The sequence below is a fragment of the Onychostoma macrolepis genome, chromosome 01 (assembly GCF_012432095.1).
Source record: "Onychostoma macrolepis isolate SWU-2019 chromosome 01, ASM1243209v1, whole genome shotgun sequence".
Classification (NCBI taxonomy): domain Eukaryota; kingdom Metazoa; phylum Chordata; class Actinopteri; order Cypriniformes; family Cyprinidae; genus Onychostoma; species Onychostoma macrolepis.
This window is the reverse complement of record NC_081155.1, coordinates 37,549,252-37,568,007: the sequence shown is the minus strand read 5'-3', so window position 1 is coordinate 37,568,007 and position 18,756 is coordinate 37,549,252. Positions and strand designations below refer to the sequence as shown.

The 18,756-nt window shown below is 38.4% G+C and overlaps 2 protein-coding genes across 4 annotated transcripts; both read left to right on the top strand.

Annotated features, from left to right (window-relative positions):
• The first annotated feature begins 77 nt into the window (after positions 1-77).
• xpa (xeroderma pigmentosum, complementation group A) lies at positions 78-5,658 on the top strand. 2 transcript variants are annotated; one of them, XM_058787653.1, is made up of 8 exons: positions 78-216; positions 1,262-1,437; positions 1,521-1,631; positions 1,716-1,821; positions 2,043-2,208; positions 3,084-3,201; positions 3,454-3,563; positions 3,648-5,658. In XM_058787653.1, the coding sequence occupies exons 2-8, from the start codon at positions 1,269-1,271 to the stop codon at positions 3,684-3,686; spliced, it is 819 nt and encodes a 272-aa protein (XP_058643636.1). In that variant the 5' UTR covers positions 78-216; positions 1,262-1,268; the 3' UTR covers positions 3,687-5,658. The 2 variants fall into 2 exon arrangements, with proteins under 2 accessions (XP_058643636.1, XP_058643629.1); XM_058787646.1 differs by having other exon boundaries at positions 3,454-5,657.
• Positions 5,659-10,438: 4,780 nt separating this feature from the next.
• On the top strand, positions 10,439-18,668 carry LOC131547227 (uncharacterized protein C4orf54-like). 2 transcript variants are annotated; one of them, XM_058787637.1, is made up of 3 exons: positions 10,439-15,069; positions 17,449-17,485; positions 17,575-18,668. In XM_058787637.1, exon 1 carries the CDS (start codon positions 10,864-10,866, stop codon positions 15,061-15,063), a length of 4,200 nt encoding a protein of 1,399 aa, XP_058643620.1. In that variant the 5' UTR covers positions 10,439-10,863; the 3' UTR covers positions 15,064-15,069; positions 17,449-17,485; positions 17,575-18,668. The 2 variants fall into 2 exon arrangements, 1 of the variants encoding a protein (XP_058643620.1); XR_009272875.1 differs by having other exon boundaries at positions 10,440-15,069; positions 17,442-17,485; positions 17,575-18,667.
• The last annotated feature ends 88 nt before the right edge of the window (positions 18,669-18,756 follow it).

The window sequence follows — 18,756 nt, the reverse complement described above, 5'->3', positions numbered from 1 at the left end:
CAATGCGCTCCTTCTCGACGCGGTTCCACACAAGAACCAGTAGATGGCGATGATGGTCTTCTGATGCAAAATATCCAAAGAAGAGAAGGACTTCACAACACATTAGTCCATTAGCGCACGCTAGTAAACATTACACTGATACACTGGACTGGTCTTTTCAAGATTTCGTTTCATTGATCCTCGGACCAACTGTAAAAACAGAAAATAAAGTTTCCGGTATGACAACGCTTTTTCGATTCCTTGTCGTTACGAAATCTCGAGCTCTTTGCTTTATGTATTATAGTAACGTTAACTTAACCAACTAGTCTATGCTGTGTATATGTCATTATTACCACTGTAAATATATTAAAATATATTACATTTTATTAGTAATCTGTCTAATATTTTATGCATTTATTCAGTGATTGATTCACGTTGATCTTATGTATTATAGTAATCAACTTCAGTTTATGCTATGTGCATGTATTTGTATGTGTTAAATTTGATTTGGGATTTCTCTAATATTTTATGAATGTATTTTTTCATTTATTTTTCATTCATATTGATCTTATGGATTGTGGTTAAATGCTTGAAAGGTTTTTATTTTTGGTCACTATTCCTAAACTTACAGTAGGGTAATGTTATAGTAACAAACTATAGTTTATGCTGCATACATTTGTGACCCTGGAAGACAAAACCAGTCTTAAGTGTCAATTTTTCGAAACTGAGATTTATACATCATCTGAAAGCTGAATAAATAAACATTTCATTGATCAACAATATTTGGCTGAGATACAACTATTTGAAAATCTGGAATCTGAGGGTGCAAAAAAATCAAAACATTGAGAAAATCGCCTTTAAAGTTGTCCAAATGAAGTTCTTAGCAATGCATATTACTAATCAAAAATTAAGTTTTGATACAATTACGGTAAGATATTTACAAAATATCTTCATGGAACATGATCTTTACTTAATATCCTAATGATTTTTGGCATAAAAGAAAAATCGATAATTTTGACCCATACAATGTATTTTTGGCTATTGCTACAAATATACCCCAGCGACTTAAGACTGGTTTTGTGGTCCAGGGTCACATTTATTATTATTATCACAGTAGATTCATAATATATAAATTGTGATTTGTAATTTTTCTATGTATGTATGTATTCATTAATTAATTTATAGTTATCTTAATGATTGTGGTTAAATGTTGCTTGTTTTGATTATTACTGTGAAACAATGAATCACTAAATGTGTTCTAACTGGTGTTGTACCTATACAGACTGATCATGGACGTGCCAGAAGCCAGTCATTCTGAAGATGCACCTCCGGATGCTTCAAGCGATTCCAGTGTGACCCTAACACCGCACATGTTGGCCAAAATTGAACGAAATAGACAACGGGCATTAATGCTCAGGCAAGCCAGGCTTGCAAGTAGACCATCCTCAGCTCCAGAAGGTTCGCCATGTGTTAACACATACATGAATTTGCACAAATTTCACTTTATCATGAAGGGTGTACAATAATTTGTTAATCCTCAGGAGCTACATGTGCTAAAGTGGCAAAAACTATAGACTCGGGTGCAGGCTTCTTTATTGAGGAGGAGACAACAGAGGATGAGCAGCAGGAAAAGAGAGTGGTTGAGCAACCAGGTAATCAAAAATGGCATCACTAACCAACATATGCATGTTTTTCCATTTCTTTTTAACTGAAGTTGAAAATGTTATATATTTCAGCCCCAGTGATGGAGCCTGATTATCTAATGTGTGAAGAGTGTCTAAAACCATTTATGGACTCTTATCTCAGCAACAGTTTTGATCTATCTGTATGTGATAAATGCAGGTATGGCATCCATTTATAGTAGTTAAAACATACCTTTAACTTAGTGTTACAGAGCTTACCGAGTTTACTGGCTAAAGCTGTTATTACTGTATTTATCTTATTGTTTATCTCAGTATTTCAGTTTCAGTACTTCATTGTGTTTCCTGTGCACCTGCAGTTCAACAGCTGCTCATAACAATGTGTATGCGTATTTCATTTTATAATTGCATATGTTTGTATAGAGACAACGAAGTGAAGCACAAGCTAATATCTCGCACAGAAGCCAAACAGAATTTCCTCCTGAAGGATTGTGATCTGGATAAGAGGGAGCCACTGCTGCGATTTATTCTGAGGAAAAATCCTCACAATCCACACTGGGGAGACATGAAACTCTACTTAAAGACACAGGTAGGTTTAACACACATTAAAATAAAAATGCTAAGGATAAATAAATCAAAAGTTGGAACATAATGCTGAGGTGTATCATTTCTGCACCACTAGCTGCATGAAATAAAAACATGCATAAATAATATGATTTTGTTTTTTACTAACATGTTCCCTACCACTCCTATGACTCCACATCTGCCTTTTTTGTCTCAAACTGTACAAAAAACACACTAATAGTTAAGCCAGAAGGAAATGACATCTAATCTTTAGAGTGTCAAACTGATTATAATATTATGCATACACTTCACAGGTTTTTTTTACATTAACACTAGTTAAAACAATAGCTAATATGAATAGATTTGGGTTTATTTCTTTGTTATATAATTCAAAAGATTTTTCATGTTTAAGTGCTTGTGATCACCTAGTGTACATTTATTTGAACAAAATTGTCATAAAACAGTATGATGATGTAAATGTAAATTTAATTTATTCCTGTAAAGGCAAAGCTGAATTTTCAGCAGCCATTACTCCTGTGTTCATTGTCACATAATCCTTCAGAAATCATTCTAATATGCTGATTTACTGCTCAAGAAATATTTCTTATTATTAGTGCTGCTTAATATTCTCGTGATTTTTTTTTCAAGATTCAAAAAATCTGCATTTATTTGAAATAGAAATCTTTTGTAATATTATAAATGTCTTTACTGTCTCTTGATTAATTTAATATATTCTTGCTGAATAAAAGTATTAATTTCTTTTTAAAAGTCTTAAACAAATGTGTATACTAATAATTTTTTACCATCTTTTTTATGTAAAACTAAATTTAAGTTGCATAGTTTGTTGTGAGGTTTTGTTTGTGTATAAATACTGTATACCATATTTTTATGAACTTTAAGGTGGTAAAACGCTCTCTGGAGGTGTGGGGCAGTGAGGAGGCTCTGGAGGAGGCCAAGGAGAGCAGAGAGGAGAACAGGGAGGTGCAAAAGCAGAAACGCTTTAATAAAAAGGTTAAAGGTATGAAATTTGACCAGTCTACTGCAGTTACCCTTTTGGCTGTCAGATTTAAAAAATACAATCAATAAAATCTTATTACACTTAAAAAGGCTGTACGTTTAGAGAAATGAATAGTAATCATAGAAAAAAAATTGTTTAAAGTAAAGACAAAAAAAGAACTAATGAAAACTTTAAAAAATGAATAGGTTGAGACTGGCTACATTTGGTCACAGTGTTTTTATACATTGCTCTCCATCTTCATCTGGCTTTCAGAGTTGAGGAGGGCCGTCAGGAGCAGTATGTTTAAGAAAGATACCAGCATTCATCAGCATGTTTACGGCCCTGAGGAGCTGCTAGACGAAGAGGAAGATCTCTACAGGAAAGTGTGTCAAACATGTGGACACGAACTCACTTTTGAGAAGATGTAAATATGTTTTGGAGGTCTCACTACTGTGGTTACTGTTCAGGGAAGAAGCAGGGTCCAGATCCAGGTCAGCGAAGAGTAATAATGATTTTGCTTCTGGTCCTCGACACATTCTATTGGCTCGCTGTTCAGGTACCAAAACAGGTTTGCATCAGTTTCCACTTGAACCATGTTGGAGTATCTGAAACTCCTAACCAACATAGTGGTGCTATTTTGTATTTATGCCTTCTGAAGTTTCGAAATGTCAGCATTAAAGGAGCAGTTCACTTCCAGAATGAAAATTTCTAATAAATTACTCACCCCCATGTCATTCAAGAAGCATATGTCTTTCTTTCTTCAGTCGAAAAGAAATTAAGGAACACATTCCAGGATTTTCCTCCATATAGTGGACTTCAATGGTGGCCAATGGGTTGAAGGTCCAAGCTTCAAAGGGCTTTACGCGATCCCATCCGAGGAATAAGGATCTTATCTAGTGAAACGATCTGTCGTTTTGTGAAAAAAATGTAAAGTTTATAAACTTTTTAACCACAAATACTGGCCTTGCACTAGCTCGACCTCACACATTACGTAATCAGGTATGTGGAAGTACCGACCTAGTGTTTACAAAGCGAACGTGCAAAGAAAGTCAAACGCCCTTTACAGAAATGTAAAACAACGATGTCAGACAATTTTGATGTTGGAGGAGAAAATGAGATGGACTACCTTACCTTTTTGAACCGAAATACACAGACGAATAACTAACCATGAGTGACTTTTCAAACGTGATTATTACGCAATGCGTGACAAATCGCAGTGCTAGTGCAAGACCAGCTTTTGTGGTTAAAAGGTAAATAAATTTGTATTTTTTTAGAAAATGGCCAATCGTTTCGCTAGATAAGACCCTTATTCCTCGACTGGGATCATGTAGAGTCCTTTGAAGCTGCATCGACACTACAATTGAGACCTTCAACCCATTGGCCTCCATTGAAGTCCATTATATGGAGAAAATTCCTGGAATATTTTCTCAAGAAACTTTGACATTTTTTTAATGTGACATGAACATCTCGGATGACAATTATCAGGAAATGTTCATTCTGGAAGTTAACTACTCCTTTAAGATTAGAGTGTATGGCACTAGATTTGATCACACGAGGGCACTGTAGAGCTACTGGTTTGAGAAAACCGGATGATCAAAATGATAGACCAGGGGTAGGCAACGTCGGTCCTGGAGTGCTGCTGTCCTGTAGAGTTTAGCTCCAACCCTAATCAAACACACCTGAACAAGATAATCAAGATCTTCAGAATTACTAGGGCTACAGGCTGAGGTTTTTTCAGGGTTGGAGCTAAACTCTGCAGGACATCGGCACTTGACCGACGTTGCTTACCTCTGTGATAGGCAATGCAAGGTGGAGTTATTTTTCATTTTGGGTTGAGCACACTGTTGAATATACTCTAAATCTGTGAAATGGAGAAGAAAATACAAATGAGAATATATTGAATATTACATCCAATCAAGTGTTTATTTCAAATTTAGGATGTGATTACCAAACATCTGCCCTTTCAATTGTGATATTATCATTCCTGAGTATCATAATGATCAGGCAAAAGCACCAAATTGGTCCAAAGTTGAACTGGTATCAGTATCTCGTTTCTCACTCTCCTACCTCGTAAAAAGTCCGGTGCCTGTTTGTTCAGTGAGAGATATTGGTGATTCCATACGTAGACTAGAGATTATCTCACGGTGTTGTGTTTCAGTCTGTCTGTGTGATTATTGAAAGTATCAGGCTTCCTAATTCACAAGAAGAACAAATGCACTCATTCCTTAATGGCCACTTTTTTCCCTCACCTTTCATGCCAGATACTTTATGCTGTATTTGAAATAATGAATTTAGACAATGTTTGTTTAAAAAAGATCTTTTGTTTTTGTAATAAATGTTTTTTTTTTTTTCATATTAGAAAGTGTTTCTCCATTCTGTGTTTACATTGCCCATTATTTTACATTGCCGCTTTTATTACTGATGTCTCAGTGACCACAAACATGCATATTATTATTCTTCAGGGACACATACTGTATGATCGTACCACTTGTCTAGTTTTATCATGGTGAAGCTTGCGTAAGTGAGTAAGAGCGTGAATGTGTGAATATTACTTTTGCCATGGTGGCCACTAAGGCAGGGTTACGCATGCCATGCATTGCTGCCATTATTTGTGTTCGCCCTATATCTTGTTAGCTTTTTAGTCTTTGGTATCTTTGGGCTACTGTAGAAATGAAGGACAACTCCAGTAATGTCCTGAAATGTCAGTAATGCTAAACATTTGTTATAATAACTTTTAGGTTTCTAAAAAACTACTAAAGTAGTTTATGCGATATATGTATTATATACTACTTTTTTTTTTTCACAAATTGTTAGTCTCTTAACAGGAATTTCATGCTCACACAGGATGCATTTATTAGATAAAACATACAGTAAAAACAGTAATTGTTTTCTGCTTTAACGTTTTTTAAAATGTAATTTATTTCTGTGATGGAAAAGATTATCATTACTCCAGCTTTCAGTGTCACATGATCCTTCAGAAGTCATTCTAATGTGCTGATTTGCTGCTCAAGAAACATTGCTTATCATTATCAATATTGAAAACCGTTGAGAGCAGAGCTTGTGGGTTGGTTTTCCATTAGCTCTTTCTCGTAGCTGTTACCATAATTTAAAAGACACATGTTCACTCCCTCAGACTGTACATTTTTCTCCCATTGACTTAAAGGCCTGCATGTTCATTTTGTCAGGCTGTGTCAAAACCCATGTAAACTAGGGACAAACTACGGATGCAAAAGTATTTGACAGTGTCAACGTCACAAACAGTAATGAATTCATTCCTCAAGCTCCTTTAGTGGGGCATTTTTATTTCTGTTCTCATGCCTGGTGCGTTCTTATGACCTAATTGTGAAGTCTCAGCATAGCAGTTCTGAAATTCAAAACCCTCCACGCTTTTATCATCATTCACACTGACTCAACTAATACACACAGGGACATGAGACGACTGCCTGCTAAATTGTCCACCTGCAATCGCACAAGTATTGTAATAATAGGTCTGCTGTTTGTTGATAGTTACAGTTGAAAACATAATATTAATAATATATAGCATAGCTTAATTTGAGCTTGAACATAAACTACAGAAGAGCTTGATGCATTGACACGCATGTTTATTTAGTGCCATGTAACGCTGTTGATTTTTGTAGATAGAAATTGCCTAGTGTCTTTGCATTGCAGCTGATGTCCCATAACCTCTGCTGACCTTTGGGGTCAATGTAAGGCCGAAAGACCAGCAAAGCACGGCAGAGTGAGAGAGAAAGAGAGAAGGACATACCACGCTAATGCCTCTGCTTTGATTAATGGGACTCATGATTTGCCACCTGCTGTTTTATATGGACCTCTGTGAGTAACTGATCTCGAAGTGCTTGGATGCGTGGCGTCCGCATTTTAAATAGCTGCCTAAATTTAACAGCTTTGTAGAGGTCGTTAAAAATTCAGACACCGACAAGTTTGCAAGCATCGTGCTTTCTGGTGTGAAAAGGGCCGCTCTGAACTGCTCAGTGTAGTGTGTTATATACAGCTGTCATAGTGGATCCATCTTTTACCCTTTCACACGAGATGTGTGCGGGCCCATTTACTCCATATGCAAATGCTTTACATACTGTTAGCAGGTGTCCTAAATAGCCTCGTACCCGGCTCCTCCACAGCTCTGGTGGATAGATTAACCACTGGCAGGAAGGGGTATGTGCAGCCTGGCATCTTTCTCTACTATAACTCTCTACTAAAGAAGTTGAACATTTCCATGGTTACTGTCTGGAAAACCTATAGCGGTCCTTTAGGCAGTAGCCTATGCCAGTTTGGATTTATTGTGGATGAGCTATACAGTAACTTTATTTTGGAAGATAAAATGAACAGAAAATCTCCTGATTTAAAAGTTACACTGATTTACTAGGTGATTAAAAGTTTTTAACTTTGTGTCTGTAACCAACATACAAAATTAAATATTTATTGGACTTTTGAATTTATTTACTGAGAAAAGTTTATAGTTTTTTAAAGTTCCTAATGTGACAACTAGCCCCTATCTTCCACTATTTACATTAAAGTGTTACAGGTCAAAATTTCACATTGCATTTTGAAAACTATAGGATTTATAGACGAACGTGTTGTTATTAGACTGAATGTCACCATCTTAGATTTATTCTAAAAGTCTGTATAGCCTTCTTTCTTAATGGATGCCATGATTTCAGACTGTCATATCCCTCACACCTCTGCAGTTGTTCTTTTCTCTCTCTCCTTGTTGGCTTGTGCTTCTCATGTCTCTTTCCCAGGGCCAACTTGCCTTCTCTACGGTTGGCAGCATGCACTGGCTCTAATACGGGCATGCAGCTGTCGTGGCCCAGAGGCAGACATTGATAACATTCAGTTGACAACAAATGTTTCTATACTCACGTTATGTGAGCGGTTATGAGCTTCTAGGAGGTGTGCGCCCACAATAGACCCACGGCTCTTCTGAGCACAGTGTTTTGCTCTAAGCTTTGTGGACTATGACATGATGTCTAATAATACCTGAATGGGGTGTGATGTGTCCTCCCTTTGATCTAGGAAACTGCCACAAAATTTGTCATGTGAATTAAGTACACTTCATATACAGCTGCCTTTGATTAAGAGATGCACATGTAAAAAGAAACCATCGTAGAAGTATTATTTTAATTCTACAAACTGTCCTTTTATGTCAATAATCTTTCAAATATTATTTGAGATTTGATTTGTCCAGGCCAAAAAAAAAAAATAGATATTTAAAACGAATTACACATTTATTTTTATAGGTAAATGTCAGCTTTGAATTATTGCATGATACATTGCTCCTAAAATAGTAACTGTGTCACAAGCTTTGTGCCAGGGGTAAATTGTGCCAGTGGTTGAATTAATAGTCATAGTTCCTAAATTTTATGTAAATATTAGATATTTAAATATTAGAGATTGTGTTAAAGAGAATCCCGCCTGCAACTACAAGTAATATTTATTATACATTTTCACGCTGTCGTGAAGATTCTAGTAATGCATTATAAATATAATGCTTAGTTTGTTCATTCCATTAAATAAAAAAATATATAATATTTAAATAGATGAATATTTAAATAAACATAAATCCTTCTCTTGGCTGAGTTATGGATATTTTTAAACGAACTTAAATTTTGTGAGCAAAATATATAGGCCTATGACGTTTTTTCATTTAAAAATAGTATTTTTTTTAATTAAATGTAAATTGCTCACGTATTCCCTAAGGACTAAACCTACCCCTTAACCAGAGGTTGAAAGTAACGAATTACATTTACTCGCGTTACTGTAATTGAGTAGCGTTTTTGTGTAGGCTACTTCTACTTTTTAAAGTAATTTTTAAAATCTGTAATTTTACTTTTACTTAAGTATGTTTTGTTTGAAGAATTGTACTTCGCTACATTTTAAAACACATTAAGTACTGAGTAAAAAAATAAAAATCGCTCTCTGGAAACTACTGCAGTAAATAATAGGCAGGAGAACAAACTGGCGCTAAAATCAGAAAAAAAGATGCAGACGGACAAGACAGGCGTTAATGGTGCAGACCCAGCTGAAAACCAAACCCCGTCGTATTCTGCTGAAGTTGAACTCGAAGGAAATGAAGTGAACCCCTGGCCATGCTTATGCTCTATTATGACGATATTATTACGATTTGACATGATCAGTATTTAGCCAAAAACCAAACCAAACTCTCCTACAGAGTGCCGTGAAGTCTAGTAGATTAGACTAGTGCGCGCGCGCATTTAGAGTGCGTTCTTTCACTGCGTGATTCAGTCTGTTAAAATGCATTTAAAATGATCACGGAACTGAAGATATAGGGGCAGAAAATGTATATTTATATCATTTCATATAATAAATCAATATCACACGAAGAGTGCTGTTTTTCTCCAAAAATAAGCATGATCACACACACACACACATATAGGCCTATATATATAGGTTTTTTTTTTTTTACAACAGTTCAATAAACAAGAAGTTAATTAAGAGACTTGAGTTTTAGACACCATATTGCCTGTTTTTGCTCTATTTCGACAACAAAAATAATCCCAAACGGTGTTTCGTTCCTGAATGAATCAACTGTTTAAATGATTCGGTTCAATCGCAATGACTCACTTATTAACAGTGACTTGGTGACACCTACTGGCGGTTTTAATTTCTCATTTAAAGTATCTTTTGTTTTGTTTTTATTTTTATTTTGTTTTTTATATAATTTCAAACGAGTATTCAACATTTTATGTCTTGGATATCAAAATATTATTTTTGCATTTGTAACTGCAGGTTAAACAGTGTGTAAATACATATATGTCACTTCAGATGAAGCTTCTGTGTTTCCTCTGCATTGCAAAGATGAATTTTGTTGATATTGATTTAATTTGCCTGGTAACAGCCCAAATATCTTATTATTCTAAATAACCGATTCCTTTAATTAAAGACAACTAGTTTGAGATTTATAGGCCTATCCCAGGGGTGTCAAACTCAGTTCCTGGAGAGCCGCAGCCCTGCAGAGTTTAGTTCCAACCCTGCAACACACATACCATGTAGTTTTCAAATAAGCCTAAATGATTACATTAGCTGGTTTAGATGAAATTAATTAGGGTTATTATATCTATACTGTGTAGGGCTGTGGCCCTCCAGGAACTGAGTTTGACACCCTTGGCCTTTCCCATTTTTGCATCCCTCCCACTGTTAAAAAGTAATTTAGTAATTTTTACTCTGAGTTAATTTTAAATGAGCTACTTTTTACTTTTACTTGAGTAGATTTTTAGACTGGTGCTTTTACTTGTACTTCAGTAAAATTTCATTAATGTAATGGTACCTTTACTTCAGTAAAATATTTTCGTACTCTTTCCACCTCTGCCCTTAACATGACATGATTGCTCCTTGCCTAGAGCACAGCCTGAAAAAGTGTCAAGTTAATGTCAGCTATGTAGTCATCATTTATAGCATTACGTCATTATCATTACTAGACCTATGATTAGCGGTAAGGGGATCATACCTGTGCTGGAGACCCTCCCTCTCCTCTCTCTCTCTCTCTCTCACACACACACACACACACTCCCCTCCCTCTATCGCCGTCGACGCAGTGTCTTCCCTCGCTCGCTTGTCACTTGCCCCTCGCTCACACAAACCGTGCCGCGGTCCGGTGTCAGAGGCAACATCACTGATCTCCGTGCGGGACGCCGTTAAGAGCAGATGGAGACACTTCAAACGGCCATCTCGAGCAGAGAGGACACCGGACCGTTAAAAAAGCCACTGGCAGACACGAAAGAGCACTGCAAAAGTGACGATCACAGCGAAACAAATTATGTAGACCTGGGCAACCCATCGGACATGAAGTCAGACAGCACAAAGACAGTAAAAGTCACATTCACAGGCGAAGGGAACCAACTGGCAATATTCAAATGCAAAGGCGATGCATCCATCTCCGGGATTAAGAGTCCTGGGGAGCGAGAGGAGACTGGAAATTACGATAAAAGTTCATCGCAAGAATATCACGCGGGGAAGTGCCATTCTGAGGGACTTTCTGGAGAGCGCGCTCCGCTGATAGAAGATTATGTAGACGCGGGAACGGATGCAAAATCCGAAGATCCAAGATCTGCGTCGTGTGAAACGGAGGAGTTACAATACACCGACATGTACTTGAACAGTCGCTGCGAATCCAAGGACAGCACGAGCGTGGCGGACGTGGAGTCACACTATATAACGACGCACGAGATTCAGCTGACGGAGCTGGATCACGATGTGGATTACGAGTTCGGTCGCGGATCCTGCTGGGATTTCGAGGATGATAATCTGGTATATTCATTTGTTGACTACGCATCATTTGACAGCGACGAAACGACTCTCGGAAGAATCCAAAGCAAGTCCAAGAGCAATAAATTTCCCCCTGCTTCACGCGCAGCGAAGCTTTCCGCCACAGGTGCTCTGGTCAGCACCGAAAGTGAACTTTGTGAATCCGATAAATGTGCCAGCTCGGATGAGGGCGCCGGACAGCTTGGGAATTCAGCCGGACATATTCACCTGTCAATCAAAACGTCGTCGCGCGCGGTCAACGAACCTGCCGGTCTGTTAGGACACAGGAATGTCCGCTTTCACACCAGACGTGCCGGTGAGCGGAGTCATTATTCATTTAAAAGCTCCGACTCCAAAAGCGAGACCGTGTTTGACCGCTACTTTATCCCACCTCCTGGTCGTCAGCACCTCGCGAGCAAACTGAGGGGAAAAGACATCAACGAATATTCCAGTGGCGCGTCCAGTTCCGTCAGCGAGCTGGATGATGCTGATAAAGAGGTGCGTAACCTCACCGCGCGCTCCTTCCGGAGTTTGGCTTGCCCCTACTTTGATGCCATAAATTTGAGCAGCTCGAGTGAGTCCTCAGTGTCAGAAAACGGACTGAGTTTTAACAAATGGTCCGCTTTCGTCGACTTGAATTACGGCAATTTGTCACGTGAGGCGCACAAGAACTCTACGCCTGTTATGGATGGAAATAAAAGCACCGAATGTACGAACATAAAAGACGTAGTTCAAAACGATACACCTAGCCCTCAAACTAAGATAGTGTCGCTGAAGAATAATTTGAACTCGCAGCAGGCGTCTAAGAAAATAGAGTTACGAAGCAAACCGGGTGAAACTATCACACTTACTGAAACCTTGAACTTTAACTGTAACGTCGGTGCAGGGATACCTGCGCGCGAGAGGCGCGCAAAACGCGCTCTGAATGCCATAATGTCACGTTCCACAGCTGATGTTATGGGCACCACGCCGGCCAAGGCAGGGTGTGAAGCAGAAAGTCCTTTTGGCGAGACTTCTGAAGATGCCCACAAGAAAGCCATCTTTGCCTCTAGTCTTTTGAAAAATGTTATTTCCAAGAAAATGCAGTTTGAGCAAGAGCGTAAAATGGAAAGAGGTGAAATAAGCGACACACATCCTGTTCCATCAGTGTGCCCTCACGCTAAGGATTGCAAAGAGACTGTGAAGAGCTTGCAAAGACAGATTTCAGAAACCGCCTCAGGACACTCTCAAGAGGAGCTCGGTGAGGCAACAGACCAGCCGCAAGAGAATCCATGTTTCCATGCTGCTGAGTCACCCTGTGACCCAGAAATGACCTCTAAATTAGACTCAAGCGAACCGCTTAAGACTCCTTTGACCCCCAGCGAAAAGAGTGCTTTTAAAACCTGGAAAGATGGAGAGCAGGAAGCACAAGGTGATGGAGAATCTCAGTGCGCACTGGAGGAGGAGTCGCCACTGCCAGACACCTCAATTAGACCTCTGATGGAAAGCAGTGAAAGTGTTGAGGGCGAGAGTAGTAAGATGATTAAGATGTCTCACTTGTATGTCCCTAGCTCGCAGCTTATGCCTAAGGAAAAGGAAGCTGCCGGGCTTTCATTACATAATCTGAAAGTGACTGGAGATCTTGCAGAGTCAGATGGGGGAGGGTGCCGAAAACTGAGCTCTGACCAGCTCCATAGCCCTGCGGACACAAACCAAACCTCACAGTGTCAAAAAGCCCCCGAAATCAAAATACACCTGCGAAGTGTTAAAGAAAACAAAAGCAATCAGTTTAATATCACCAATCTGTTAACACCCAATATCCATCATAACACCAACGCTAAAAAGGCGACGAGCGAATCTAAAAGCCATTTGTTGACCATATCAGACAAAGTGCCGCATTTTATGGTGAGGGATATTAGAGATAGTAAATGTAAGTTCCAGACACCTATTCATCAGGTTAGAGACGTGCGCAAATTGGTAAAAAGCTCATATCGGTTTGTAGCGCTAGAAAATTCTTCTGGTTCATCAGGGATGGCATCTACTCCATTACGAGAGGAGAGCAAACCTGTTAATAGGGGACCTGACAAGAAACCATTTCCTACACCAATGGTAATAAAATGCCAGTCTGTGAACACAAACAATGCCACAAAACCCTCCGAGCCTGTTAACACGGGCGAGAATGTCAGTGAAACGACGAGATTATCGCCCAGTCTCTCAGAGTGGCCTACTAAAAGTGAAACCTTGCGCGCCTTTCCCAGAGTGCCGTGCGTTAAGCAACCTGTGACTGAACAACCAGAGTTTAGCTTAAAAATCGACGCTAAAACAGCAAAACAAAAACCAGAAAAAGCAGCAGAAGGCAGCGAGAAGAAACCTGAGTCGAAGGTTTCGAATCAAATAGCTCTTGAAAAGTTAAAGGCAGCTGTGAAAACTATGGAGCAACTGTACTTTTTTGACAGGAACGAATGGAAGCGCAAAACGCAAGCTCCGCGACCAATCACGGACAGTCACGTGCTGTCGCTCATCACGCGAGAGGAGCAAGGAGTCACGACCAAAACGGACATTGAGAACGAATATGGGAAAGTGGACACTAGCTCTCAGCTGCATGTTGAAAAGTCGACCGTGACCTCAGGTTCTGGTGTTGACGAGGATAAAGCGTGTATGCCAACAGGTTCTCACGGCCAGGAAGACACGGCTAAGTTAGTGACCCAAAGGGCAGATTCTTTCAATGACAAGTGCATTTTTAGTCTGGGCAGTAACCTCAAAGCACCTCCACGTATAAATGCTACAAATGACAGCACTCAGCAAATGTTTTCTAGCAGAAACTACACCCTCTCCACACAATCTCATAAAGCTCCTTTGTCGCTGAAAATCTGTCCTTCTAATTCGAAAAGTGAGGAAAAGCACCAGAAAGAGCACCAGCAGACAGATTCTGACAATTACCTAACAATCCCTGTTAAAGCTCACGCTTCCAATTCGAAACCCTCACAAGCATTGGGCTCGCACCCAAAGTCTTCCCATCAGCCCTTGCAACGCTCACCTATCGTAATGGAGTCTTGGTCTCCTGAAAGTCAGACAGCCATGATATATCACCACGCCGTGCCCCTGCCGGCCGTACCTGCTGCTCAACCCCAGCTCCTCTGCCTCACGCCCCCGGCGGACCACCCACCGCCTCACATCCAGCGCAAGCTCCTGCTGGACCCCTCCACCGGCCAGTACTACTTAGTGGACACCCCTGTGCCCATGCAGCCAGCCGCCCAGCGCTTTTACCATCCTGAGAGTGGTCAGTACTTGGACATTCCTTTATCACTCACCCCAGTGCCTGTGTCCGTTTCGCCGGTCGCCCTCGGTCCCGCGGCAGCCTATCCCCCCACCTACTTGGTCTACCCCTCGACCCTGCTGCCACCCCATCCGCACCCGGTCCTACAGTCCCACTCTTCCACCTGCTCGGAGGGAGAAGACACGGTCGAGACGGGCAGCATGTACCTGATCCCGCAGGGCACAGCAGTTCCCAGCAGCACTACCAAACCTGTCATCAGTATTACATCTCAGCAAGGTGCTCGTATTGTTGCTCCTCCCTCCTTTGACGGCACAACCATGAGCTTTGTGGTGGAGCATCGATAGCGGAAGGTAAGTGGCCACTGCATGGCTTTGTGTGTGTGTGTGTGCATAGTCTAAAAAATGCATGAGTGTCTTCAAATTGAGCAACAAAATATAAGTTATGTTGCAATTATTACAAATATTGCTTTCTCTGAAGCTTTTTGAGCTTAATCAATATATAATGCAAGCAATTTGCTGTTGAAAATGAAGGCAAACAAAAACATTTCAATTGATAAAATAAATGATTTGGTTTTAAAAATGACACTTGTGAAACGTTAGTGGAACAAATTTAATTCATAGTTAGTGTGCTGAACTAAACCCTGGGAATTGACTTCATACATTCACTCTCAGAGAAAAAAAAGTACAAAGCTGTCACTGGGGTGGTACCCTTAGGTGCAAAAGCTAAAAAAATACATATTTGTAGCTTATTTACCCCTAAATGGTACATATCAGTACTTTAAAAGTACATTTGTGTACACCTAAAGTGTACATATTAGTTGTCCTTCATCCCTTTTTTTTCTGAGAATGTTTACTGAAATCACATTGGGACCAGTTAAATTAAAGTCATTCTAAAAAAGAGAGGCCAAACATCATTTGTTTGCAATTGCTATTGGTGCAGTTTGATATTTAGTAGCACTTAATTCATAAATTGTGGTGTACTTTTATGTTGTTGAATAAAACAGATTTGGGTCCAACTTTCTACTAGCTATATAATACTATGTACTTGCATCAAAAAAGTACAATGTACTTATTGTGTTCATATTGTATTGCAAACACTTTTGCTGCTATAGATGGAATATGGGTAAGGTTGGACAGGTTTGGTGGTATGGGTAGGTTTAAGGGTGGGTTAAGGTGTAAGGGATAAATTTAATATAACTGAAATTGGTGGTTAATGTAACAGTGTAATTATAAATTTAATGACTGAAATTGGGTGTAATTACATGCAGGTATTTTTAAAATATACTGTAAGTACAATGTAAAACATGTATGAATAGAATAAGTGCATTAGTGATTAATTTAAATGTAAGTGCATAGTAGTTAAGGCCACCTAATATAAAGTGAGACCCAGGTTGTACTGAATCCCAACCTTGTTTATCTTCTTACAGTGAAGATTTCTTAATAGTATGAAATATTAACAATATTTAGTAGAGGCTGTAAAACATACATATGGAAAGGCAAAAAGAAAAAAAAACCCTGCTTTTTATCTATGTGGGTTTCGTAGAGCAATATTGTGTGAAAAAGTGAATGTGAATGAAGTTGTGAATTTTACAGTCTATATGTGCTTGAGCCTGAATATCAATGAAAAGTTAGATAGTTTCATGTGTCCAGGTTTTTGGATTTTATTTGTTTTAAGATGTCTGTGTGTGATCATCACCAGTAACACATTTGATTTAATTTTTAATTTTAATTTTTGAATTAAAGCAGCTTGACAAAGAATAGTGTCAGTAAGCAAAATAAAGGCCACTGTGGCAAGTAAAACACTTTCTTAGATGTTTAGGTAAGATGAGAAAGAAATCTACAGAGGAACCAACAATTAATGTCTCATACACAAAAAGTGAATGTCGAGACTTTGCAAATGAAAATATGTATGTATCATGTTTTTCTCATGATGCACGTTAACAAAATCATAGAAATACCAAACACTGGCAACTATTGCTGGCACTTGACAGTATGCATGTGTGAGTGTGAGCTGGAGCGTGTGTATGTGTGTGGAAAGGTCAGTAGGCGAGTAAAGTATTTGTTGTGCTGAGGCAGTAGGATGACAGCTGCTGGGGCCGATCAGAGGACCAACAAGCTGCAGCAGGGTCAAACCTTTTTATAGAGAGAGACGGAGTGAGAGGGACATTCATATGTGAACTTTAGAGATTTTACAGTCTGCTGCAATACTGGCTGCAGCGATGAAAGCAATATGGCTATTGACTGCATATTTAATGCTTGTGATAAAAGACACCCAGCATTGTCACGCAGACATATTAATGTTTTGTTTTCCATTTATGTTATGCTGCATGTTGTACTGTAGTATATAAAATGATAGCATTTCAATAGAAAGTGTCATAATACAATTTTCCTCCTTTTTATTTTTGTTGCTTCAAATGACTGTTTCTTTCTTTCTTTCTTTCTTTCTTTTTAAACTGGATAAAGATTTTCAAATTTTGAAAACCCGTCATAGAAATATGAATTATTACGTTTTTAAACAATGACAATCTAAACAAAGAGATGGGGAAAATGGAGAAAAATTAGAAAAATGTTGAGATTGAAATTTATATTGGTTCAGGAAAAAAGAATGTATAAAAAATTATACAATTCTAAATGTACAAATTCCAAATGTAATAGAACATTATTAGTAGACAATTTAAAATCACTAATAATGTTTTTTTTTTTTTCTTCTTTTTTTCTGAAAGTCCACAGGGCCAAAATGTGCACAGTTAAAGAAACACCCAAATAAGTAAGTTAAGTGTCAGTATTAGATTAATATAATTAAGCCTTGATATTTATTGTTCTTTGATTGGTCTGTTCTTTCCTTTTCCTTCTCAGGATGGTCTGTGTCTGTCTGTCGGAGTCAGTCCTCCTCCCACTTCATAAAAAAATTCCTCAGACATGTTTCACAGTTTCCCACATCTGTCTTCATCAATTCCTACCCGGTCTCGCCTCCTGATCTGTGACTTTTGCAGTGTTGAAAAGCTAAAGATGAAACATTTTAAAGCAGCTTTACAAACTTTGTGCAACATTTGCTATTTATGTAGTCTGTAGACTTTTTGAGGCAACTATTTTTTTGTCCACCCAGCACTGCATAGTTAAGGGAAAATATTTTTTGTTAAAATTTTCATTTTGTTGTATAAAGTGTTTGTATTTTTACATTTTTATGGACTCCTTTATATCTACCTGTAGGTAGCACGTTCTGATTGAGTAAAGCATGGCTTGTGTGAAAGAGAGAGAAACAGAGATAGAGAAAGAGAAGCATTTTGTGTGGTGCCCATGATGTGGGTGTGAGAGAGACAGAGTAAATGTGTGTCTGTTTCCTCTCACTGTGATGAGATTTGTTATTATAGTGACAGACGGATCATTGGGGAGTTCTGTATAGTGTCAGTGAATAATAATAATAATGCTTGAACTGAAAATACTTGTACATTTAAAAATCGTCTCGGTCTTTATGTTGCCAATTACCTCAGTTTGCAGTGCAGGCATGTTGCTATCTCATTTTGCCTCCACAGTATTATACTCCTTATACTTTTGTTCTGTTTTACCCCTTCTTTTCCATCATCTGTCCTCCCTGTTCATTTTTTTTTTGTCTTTTTTGTTACATTGATCATATATTAAAGGTATATGGATCTGCAGGCCAATCTATGTACCAATTTTAGAAGGAATGCATTGTTATTTTTGTCAGTGTTAAAAATGCTTATTATAAATGTGATATTCAAATTAATTCCGTAAAGATAACACTTGGTTAAAATTTCATATAATCAAAAAATAACTAATACATGATGAGAGTTGCTACTTAAAAATATGACCAGAGAAAAACAGATTAAACATAATTAATAATAATATATGGATGCATATTCTATGATTAAATCACAACAACACAAATTAAGATGCTACAACCTGCTTAATAATAAATTATAACACTTTTTTGATACTCATTATGGTACTTATGTATGATACATGAACTTGGTATGCTGAATATGGATATTTTGAAAGAGTTTTTCTGAATGCGAGTAT